Source organism: Alligator sinensis, unplaced genomic scaffold (genome assembly GCF_000455745.1).
Source record: "Alligator sinensis unplaced genomic scaffold, ASM45574v1 scaffold235_1, whole genome shotgun sequence".
In the NCBI taxonomy this organism is placed as follows: domain Eukaryota; kingdom Metazoa; phylum Chordata; order Crocodylia; family Alligatoridae; genus Alligator; species Alligator sinensis.
This window is the reverse complement of record NW_005842042.1, coordinates 2,411,692-2,421,717: the sequence shown is the minus strand read 5'-3', so window position 1 is coordinate 2,421,717 and position 10,026 is coordinate 2,411,692. Positions and strand designations below refer to the sequence as shown.

At 53.0% G+C, this 10,026-nt stretch overlaps 1 protein-coding gene across 1 annotated transcript in view; it reads right to left on the bottom strand.

The window, feature by feature from the left end:
• Nucleotides 1-10,026, bottom strand: part of ABCA2 (ATP binding cassette subfamily A member 2) — a 68,066-nt gene that overhangs the window by 16,485 nt on the left and 41,555 nt on the right. The window contains exons 28-35 of the mRNA XM_025203008.1: nucleotides 7,683-7,901; nucleotides 6,152-6,254; nucleotides 5,149-5,477; nucleotides 3,652-3,865; nucleotides 2,927-3,032; nucleotides 2,055-2,166; nucleotides 1,387-1,447; nucleotides 692-866 (exon numbers count right to left, since the gene is read on the bottom strand). Of these exons, the coding sequence (XP_025058793.1) occupies nucleotides 692-866; nucleotides 1,387-1,447; nucleotides 2,055-2,166; nucleotides 2,927-3,032; nucleotides 3,652-3,865; nucleotides 5,149-5,477; nucleotides 6,152-6,254; nucleotides 7,683-7,901 (1,319 nt within the window). The remainder of the gene's footprint in view (nucleotides 1-691; nucleotides 867-1,386; nucleotides 1,448-2,054; nucleotides 2,167-2,926; nucleotides 3,033-3,651; nucleotides 3,866-5,148; nucleotides 5,478-6,151; nucleotides 6,255-7,682; nucleotides 7,902-10,026) is intronic.

Here is a 10,026-nt window from a genome sequence, read left to right as displayed (position 1 = left end):
TGAAGTCTTCATGAAGCAGGACATGCATTGTCCCAGTCCAAGCCCCTCGCTTCAGAGATACGAAACCAGGCCAAAGGGAAGGGCAGAACAATTATTCCCTCAGGATCCAGGATGGGATGATAACCTCAGATACCAAACCTACTGCATTCCACATGGCCCCTGTGTGCCAAAGACCCACATGGGTCAGAGACACACAGCCAAGCCACCCCAGTAACCCCACCAAATCCAAGTGTGCTGCTGTGCATTCCCCAGGAACAATGCCCAGCAGCTCCTATGCTAATAGGAGGCACAATGGCAGCAGAGTACTGTCAGACAGCCAACAGAGGCGAGGAAAAGCAGTGTCATACAGCCAGAGAACTCTGCAGATAGGCTGAGGTCCTGGCCAAAAGTGCAGCAACCTTTGCAGGACGGGTAGGAGGGAAATAGGTCAAAGACCTTCCATGGGCATGGGGAACTAAGAGAGGGGTGGGGAAAATGGTCCAGTTCTGGAAGTGTCTGCTGAGGAAGGAGTTTACTGGGGGTGAAGAGCCTTCAGGGGACTGGCCCACCACATCTGGGAGGGACATGGATGTCTCGCTTGATGGTCCTCAGTGGCATGCCCAGCGCACATAGCCCCCACTGGCCAACTCCTTCACTGTATGGGTCGACTTGAGTAGGCACAACTGCTCTGAAACACCTTGTCTGCTCTTACCATATCCCAGACATAGTTGGCCAGCCAATAGATCACTGGGTCACAGCCGCTCACGAACTGCAGGTGCTTGGCTTTGGTAGCCTTCTCAGCCACTAGGAACACCACAAAGCTGGCTGGCACGAAGGACATGGCCACGATGATGAAGATGGCAATGACCACATCTGTGCCTTGCAGGCTACAGTGAGGGAAAGGCAGCAGAAACAGGAGCAAGGAGGAGGAAAAGAGTTTGTCATCTTCAGTGAATGGCAAGGGGCAACTCACCCAGAGATAGGGTGGCCACCACTGCCAGGCACCCCAGTGGGGAGGCAGCACATGCCAATCTAAGCACAGAGACCTGCCATAAGCAGGGGAAATGGCAAAATTCTAAGTTCTTCAGAAAAGTGACTCATGCTCCCAAGATACCCCCCCCACCAAAATGATGTTTTTTGGTTGCTTCCCAACTAGGCCTCCAATGCCAACGGTGGCCTTTCTGAAAGGCAGCTGCCTATGGCCCTGCCTAAGCCTGCTTGTCTGTTACAGAACAGACAGCCCATTTTGCAGTTTCCTCCTTTGCTTCCCACTGTTCACCACACAGCCCGTCTCAGGGGTGGCAGGGGCTGGCACTGCTCCTGCCTTGTGGGGTCCTATAGCCACGGCCACCCTGGCAGTGTCTTCTTCCCTTTGTATGACAAACACCATACCCCACTGGTACGTACAGGTAATCCAGGGAGAGGCTGGCGCTGGTCTTGTTCATGGGGTGATTGGTTACTGTGATACCTACAGCAAAAACAGGAAAGGGAATGCAGATTATGTGAAAGCAGAACAGCAGCCCTTCGCTCCCTCAGCCTCAGACAGGCCGGCTGAGAACAGCAGGCCCTGGTGCCTATCCTGAGGAAGAGCAAGACATTTCCTTCCCTGCTGCAGAGCAGAGGGAGTCCTGTCACCAGGAATAATCCTCCTCCTGTACCTCTGCTCAGAGAAGCTCACAGAACTTCAGTTGTTAACTGATAAACCATATATGAACCCCAGCAGGGCCTCTGTTTTTGCCGTTTCATACTGGCATAAGCTGCAGCACAGAGGGACTTGACCAGAGCCACTTAAGGCTTACTTCAGCCTCTGCCACTGAAAGTCATGGCATCTACCCCCTGCAATGACCCTGGGGCTCTCACAAGTATTTCCAAACCCAACAACACCAAAGCAGCAGTTTGATCAGGCTGGGCTTTCTCTTAATCCCCCGTCACAAAGGAGTCAGGCACTAGCTTGCCCACCGGGGACGTTTCTTCCCCCATTCATCTGGGCTGCTCCCCAAAAGCAGGAAGGGGTCGGTTCCCAATGCGTCTCTCCTCTGTGCATGCTGTGGTCACCCGCACACCTGCCCTCTCACCATAGGCAGCTGGGTTTCCCCTGCTTTTGGGCAAGTTGGCGCGCAGGATGGCATTGTTCAGTGCATTGAGGTAGGTGGGCATGCTGTGGTAGCCCTTGTTGTTGTAGAAGACCTGGAAGAGCAGAGCAGAGAGATGGGCTCAGGCTTGTAAACCCCAATAGGGGTCAGTGAGGGGAGGAAAGCAGAGGGGCTTGAGTGAGGAGCGATGGCCCCAGACAAGTCTGACAGAGAAAGCACAGGCCTCCCGGGGACTGCCACACCCCTACCCTCTCCTTCAAAATCTGCTGCCAACTGGTGCCCCACTGAGACAGGGAAGTTGCTCTTGTATTGTAGCTGGGGACTCACTCTCCTGTTACAAGCAGGAACACCCCCCTCCCACTACACATCTTCCTGCCCCCTTGCCTCCAGTCCTAGGAGCTAGCATGGGAGAAAGACCCCAGAATCAAGGGACTGCTGCTCTTTAGGCAGTCACCCACTGCTCTGGCAATGGTGCCCATCCATGAATGGCAGCAAGCTGGCCAAGTGCTGCTACAAAGCTTTACAGACACCCTGGAGACCAAAAGCTGCTGCACCTGCCCAGAGCAGGCAGCACGTAGCCAGTTTTCTCATTTTGGTGAAGGTAGCTCTCTGCTAGCAACTGTCAGGGCCAGGAGGCTCCCCCATGAGGTTCCTGAACAAGAGCCACTCTCACTCAGGAGCACATGGAGACCTTAGTTTACTGCAAGTGAAAACCACCCCCTTGCGCAGGAGTCCCTTTAACAAGGCCCAGGAAAGTAGGAGGGGGAAGAGCAAGTGGGAAAAGGGACCAGGGAGAGGACATGGAAAAAACCTCCTCTCTTCCATCAGACAAGACATGCTCAGGTCTCTCCTACCTGGGCTGTTCTCCTGACCGCGATCTTCCGGACCGTGGGAGGAGCCTTGACCCCAAACGATGCTGGGATGGATTTCTGGACATTGCCAAAGGTGAGCGCCCCATACCTGCGGTAGAAGGAGACACAAGAGGAGAGGCTGCAACCACCTTTGCTACACAAGCAGCTCGGAGATGCCCTTGAAATGCCAGGCTTTGTGGGGAGAGAGAACCCAGATCTGTTCTCCTCTGAAGGGCCTTACCTGGCAGAGGCCACCCTGGGACCCTCTTCCTGTCAGCTGTGACAGCAAAAACACTTCTGAGCAGAGGCAAGGGAATTCTGCCCTCACCTGTCCTGCTACCACAGCAGGCTTGAGAGCCATTTCCTTCACCACAAGGAACGCTGTCACTGCTGCTAGTCCATGATGCACTGGGCCTAGCATTTGCTGAGCAACTCTTCCTGGATGATGGAGCAGGAGTCAACATGATCCCCGTGTCTCCTCAGAGGGCCAGCAGGAAAGCCCCTGCATTCAGCTGTAGAGGCATGTAGCCTCCTGAGGGAACTCCTTCCAACTCTTATGATCAACTGTGCAGCTCTCCTGAGTCCCCCTAATGCCTCCAGGCCACCTCATGTGGTCTGCTGCCAGAGATCCATTACCCTCCTGGCTTCACTTCAGTGCCCAACCACCTACCTCTTCCAAAAAAGCTCTGGCAGGGCCAGACAGCAGCAGAGCTAGCCCATGCTCTCACCTGTGCAGTCGGAAGCGGTCCGAGGTGTAAAGCAGGTACTCTGAAACATTGCGCCCGGTGATGTCAGCTAGGATGTCCCCTGTCACAACCTTCATCTGAGGCGGGTGGCCTCCCACCCCGCTGGGGCAGGAGAAGCCCGTCCCCTGCATGGAGCAAGTGCACTTAATCGGCTCATGGATGATGCGGGGCAAGGACGGTGCCGAGGTGATGGTTTCTGAAGGAACAAGAGAAGAAAAGCAGCTCTAAGTCCCTTCTGCATGGTGAAAGGCAGGAACACTTCAGAACTGCCCATTAACATTGGCCATGGCTGCTGTTGTTTCTGGGAAGGGGGAAACAATTGGAGTGCTGAGACAAGGAAAGAGTCATGCAAGGAGAAAGCATCCTTGTGGCCTTGCCAAAGCTCAGTCCACCTGGATTCAGATACCTGAGGATTAGCTCTCACAGGTTCTTTGGAGACACATAGCTCTATCATTTGAGGCTCCTTCATTATGTATCTTCTTAAAGATACTACAAGGTCCAAATGAATCAGAAGGGGTTAGAGATGGGAGAGGAGATTGATCAAGATCATATGACTGACAGCACTCAGTGACCAAGATGATTTACTTGTGGATTTACTTTAGTTAGGGCTGCCAGGCTCTGGAATGGGCTCCCAAGGGAGGTGCTGCTCTCCCCTACCTTGGGAGTCTTCAAGAGGAGGTTGAATAGATATCTGGCTGGGGTATTATGATCCTAGCACTCATTCCTACCCAGGGCAGTGGGTCAGACTTGATGATCTGTTCAGGAACCTTCCAACCCTAGAAACTATGAAACTATGGAAGGAGAGGAACAGGGAACATGATGGAAGTAGCTGGAAGCATGAATAGTCCCCAGAGATGGGAGATCACCAGTAATTCTTATCTCTGTCCTATGGTCCCAAAAGAGGGCACAGGAAGAAACTAAAGTGCTATACAAGGTGTGCTCTATCAGTCTGGGGAACTCCCTGCCACAGGGTGCTACTGAAACCAAGAACTTGGCAGGAAAAATTCTACAAAAGGGCTGGACATTCGTGTGTTGAAAACATCCTGGGTGACAGTGTAAGAGAAACCAGGATTTGGGGAGGGATAGTAAACTCCAGGCTTCCAGACATGCTCAAAATACTGGAGTCAGAGACTTGGGCCGGGTCATTTATCCCATATCTGTTACTATGGGCTTCTTACACATGCCTTTAAGGCAGCTGGTTTTGGCAGCTGTCAGATACATGACACTGGGCTGGAAGGAACTCCAAGCTGACTTGTCATTCCTTTGTTTCTGAACTCTGCGACGCCAACAGAGATCTTCCTCCCTGAAAGGTGTGATAGGAAAATCCCAGACAAGCCCTTCCTGGATGCAGTAGGGAGAGCAGTCCTTTAGGCCCAGTGGGCAGTGCCAGCCACCCGAGTCCCAAGTCAGGCAGCACTGTGTGACATGAGGCCAGGGGTTGTTTGTTCTCTACACTCTGGTCACCATGCCAGGCATTACCTTTGACAGTGGAGGGGTAGGTGGTGGAGTTCCAGGCATGCAGCAAGTCCTCGTCCATGGAGACAGGGTAGTCAGATGGGGCAGGGGACGGAGGTGGTGGCACAAAGTTGGAGAGCGGCAGGCCCTGGGTGAAGGAGTCAACACACATGGCATCAAAGTACTTGGCCGCCAGCATCTTGGACTCATTGCTGTTGAGGTTCAAGGACTGCACCAGCTGGTCTAGGGTGCTGTTGAAGGCTGTCTTCAGCACGCAGGTGGCCCCCACCCCTGAGGGCAGGTGGAAGGTGTTGACGAGCAGCTGAGGGCTGGCATCAGGAGACAGCTTTATGCTGCAGAGGGAAAGTGGGTGAGATGGGCTCAGTGTGCAGGGGACTGCTTAGCATAGGCCCAAGAGTCCCTATTGCTTATGAAGCAGCAACATGGGCTTGCTAGGCCAGGCTCTAAAGGAGCAGCTGAGCTACTATGGCTTGAGGGACCCTCAGGGTTTGGTTAGATCTGGCAACCTGGCTTGGAGGCTGAAGGGGACTGGGTGGCACAGGGAACTAATGAGGACTAGGGAGACTTGCTTGCTGGACACAGTCTTAAATCTAACCTGAGCCTATAATCTCTGATAGGTGTTGGCTGACCATAACTGGTATGAAATGAGCTTCTGCTCTCATTCCCCTTGGAGACAGCTGGGCACCACCCCCAAGCCCATTACCTGTCTTGGTGTCAAGCTGTGCCATGGAAAAGACAGTAGATGAGGCTGAGCTCCAGCCTGGAGCCTTTCCCCAGTGCCAGACTCAGAGGAATGACCCTGCTCAGAGAGCAGCAGCTTGACTGCCCTCCTGAGCATCTGCCTGAGACTGCAAAATCCCACATGGCAGCATTTCCCTCAGCAGGACATGAGGTGAGAAGATTCGCAGGGGTGTGCCCTGCAATCCTAATCCCTTGCTGGTGGAGAGGGAAGGAGAAAGAAGGCAGCCTGGGGACATCTCCCAGGCCAGTGGTGGCAGCTTCTCACCGGTACTCGCGTCGTTCCTCATTGGCGTAGGGGATGAAGTTGCCCTTGGGCTGGGTGTAGTTGTGATACTGAGACGGTGAGAGGATCAGAGGGGGCAGGTCACCTGAGAAACAAGGAGAGACGCTGCTGAAGGACTTTCCTCATGATGGTGGCCACTGGGCTCTGCCATACCTGCCTATTCTGGGTCTGGATGCCAGTCCTGGGGACCCAGAGAAATGGCCTGGGGGACTGGCAGGCCCACCAGCTGAGTCCTCCTCTCCCACTTTTCAAAACTGCTGGGCAACTTCCACCATAACACCCAAGGATTACTTGGAAAGCTGTAGGGCAACTGCAGCCCCTGGCACAAAGGCACCCATAGCCCAGGCCAGATGCTCCAAGGGGAGCAGGAGCCGAGATAAGACTGTTCTGGGTCAGAGAATGACCTTGGCACCAAGTTGATGAAGAAAGGCTGATGGCTCCAGCCAAGCCCCAGTTTTTCACCAATGGAGCCCAGAACGCACTAGCCACAGAAGGATGCTGCTGTCCAAAGCAGGCTGGAGTGGAAGTGCCCGAGTGTGCTGTGACTGGGGTTGCTAAGGGGCAAACACAAAAGGGGAAGGCTGCAGGATGGGGTTTCACAGGCAGGGCCAGTCGACCTAGAATCACAGTTTATAAAACAGCCCCCACATGCTGCACAGTACAGGTGGATCCCATCTCACCACAGGGTTCATGTACTGCATCTGATTCAAAGAGCCTGTTTCCAGCCTTCCCACCCCAAGTAGAACATAGTCACCCTGTTGCAGACAGCTGCCAGCCAACCTGGGGTACCCTGGGAAAGGGGCATCCTACAGCCTCTGCATGAGATGGCTGGGGAGGCTTACACCTCCAAGAACCACCATCTCTGGTTCAGACATGTCAAACATTACTGGTCACATTTCCATGGGCATCTTCAATGGTAAGGGCTGGAAACTCTAGGATTGTGGAGCCCAGGTCTGTGGGGAGGTATAAGATAGCCAGGGCTTAGCTATAACCCTTGTCCCAGGTGTAGCTCACCACCTTAGTTGGTAGGCAATATTTTACAGTTAGGGTGGCCAAAATCTGGAACCAACTTCCCAGGGAAGTGGTCCTCGCCCCTACCTTGGGCAAATTCAAGAGGAAGTTGGACGATCACCTGTCTGGGGTCTTGTGAACCCAGCATTCATTCCTGCCCGTGGCAGGGGGTCAGGCTAGATGATCTGTTGAGGTCCCTCCTGACCCTAGCTACTATGAAACTAGGTATACTCAGGGCCATCCCGGGGTGGGAATCAGGGTGACTGCCCTGGGCCCCGCGCTTTGGGGGGCCTCCAGAGCTGGGCAGACTGGCTGCATCCAGCTGCATCCAGCCACTTGCTATCCCCCCCACCCCCATGTTGCTGATGGCTGCGGCAGCTTTTTCAGATCTGGGGTGCGCAGGATCAGGGTGGTGGCGGGGCCTTGCACCCTGCTTGGGTTGGCTCTGGGTGTACTGGAGAAAGCAGGCTAGGGAAGGCCTGATATCAGCACCCATACGCACCTATTTCAGGCACAGAGAGTGCCACAGTCATGGCCACGCAAACGAAGAAGGCAGGCAGCAGGATCTGCGAGAAAAGGGCCTTGGTGTTGCGTTTGGCACAGTGGAAGCGCTTGACTATCAGCCCGTGGAACTGGCGTAGCTTGAGCCAGGAGCCCTCCAGCTTAAAGCTCCCCTGTCCTGCCAGGGCCTGGTCTTCAGCCTCAGCATTGACCTCTTGGTCTGGAGCACAGGGAAGCAACATGCAGAGGAATTTAGGCTCTTTGAGGCCCTACCACTCTGGGGGAAGCATCCATAACACACCCTCAGGACTTGGCACGCATACACATCAGTAAAAGCATGGCTGCTTGAGTGGCTAGTGATCTAGGTTGGGGTTCTCCACGCAACCCAGTCACATAGCATTCCCCTGAAAGGCTGCAGTCAGGGAGAGGAGGAGGAGAGCTGGGAACCCCAGTATCTGGGAGAACGCACTCCCTTTAGGAAAGGGGACAGGCTGGAGACAGAGAAGGACAGAGTGCTGCAGCCAGAGAGCTCCCATTAGCAGTAGCTGGGGAAGTGCCAAGCCCCAGGCTCAGCTCTGGACAGGCAAAGCAGTGATGGAACTGATGTCAGACTCTGCTATGTGAGGCTCTAGATCCCCCCACTCCCAGAGCATCCCTTCTAGTGTCAGCGAGTTAATAAGACTGCCCAAGCATACCTGACTGTATCCCTAACCTAAACAACACGTGGAGCCCCAAGACCCCACTAACAGAGAGGAGACTGAACAGATGCATCACGTAAGTGCACAGCAGACAGGAGGATGTTTAACTATCATACAGCTATGTGTGAACCCAGGGGACACTACATCCAACAAGTTAACAAGATCTCTAATTTACACCCGACGAAACCAAGGCAGGGAAGTTAAGTGCTTTGCCAAAGGCCACACAACCAGCTCATCAGTGATGGAGCCCCAGATCTTAAGACTCATCTATTCATGTGTGAATCAATAAATATAAAAGCATGTAGCAGGTGAAGGCTGGGACTTTTGTTCCAATGTGTCAGACAGCCCTTCACTCAAGAGGTTTGTGCATTTTGCTGTGAGAATGTGGAGGTAGTAGGTTCAGGCCAGGGGAAGAGGGTTAATAAATAAAGGTAATGTTTTTTCCTCTCATTCAACCATTCTTTTTCAATTTTTTTAGCCAAGGCAGGCTTTAATTCTCCTAACCTGACATAAGATGGGACCCTTCTGAGGGAATCCTGATCCACCAGGATCAAAACACTTCAGTACACCCTCATGACTCCTGTGCATCTGTGCCCACACACTGCACCCTCAGCGCTTCTCCACAACCTCCTCCTCCATCTGGAAGGTGAGGTGGTGTTAGGCTCTTCCTATGACAGCCTCACAAAGGGAGAAGTGCCTGACAGACCTGCTAGTGCCAAGGTCCAGCAGGCAAAACCAGGGGGGTTGAGGGAGCTGATTGGAGAACAGCTAGTCAGAAGTTTTCCATCACAACTATTTTTGATACAAATGTTCGGGGGAGAAGAGAGGGGCAGTTTGGTGCAAATGCTTCAGAATACTTTGAATTCTCATGGAAAAAAGGTTAAATGCCTCAAAACAGAAATGCTTGGACTCTAAAATGCTGATGTGGTGCCTCATGGCAGATGTAGCTCAGGTGTCTCATGCTCCCAGTACCCGGTACAAGGTAGACTCCCCAGCAGGCCTTCATCTTGCATCATAAAGCAGGCCACGTTTCCAAGTGTATCATGACAAAGCGGTGCAAGAGCTCTCCCTTGCCAAAACAGGGATGTGTATCCTGACACTGGCCATATTTTTGTGATTTGAGTATCCTGGTGATGACTCTGGCACACTCCTGAAAATACACTGTTATTTTAAACACAAATCTTCCCACTGGAAAACATATCACTATTCTCCCAGTTAGAGTCTGTCATCCAATCAGGGAGTAGGGAATAAAAAACAGTACGTGTTTTAGACGACTGACTATACATCAGCAACAACAAATACCAACAGTCTGGCTCAGGCTGAAAGTCATCTGCACAGGACCAACTGCTAAACATCTTGAAGGGCAAACATGTTGGCTGGATTCTGTCAGTTTGTGAACGAGTCACCACCAGAATAAGGGACTTTGTATTCAGGGAGGAATCCAGCTAGCCCCATCTCATGACAAAGAAGAGTCAGTCCCAAGGTGTGTGCTCATCCACAGCAAGCAACACTTCTAGACTCTAGCTCTGGATTCTGCACACACACAGACACCTGCCTGAGGTACACACTGCCAATGCAAGCAAGGTACCATCAGGATACAGCAGCCCTGTGAGATCTCCCAGGTCCAGCTGAAATCCTTTCAGAATT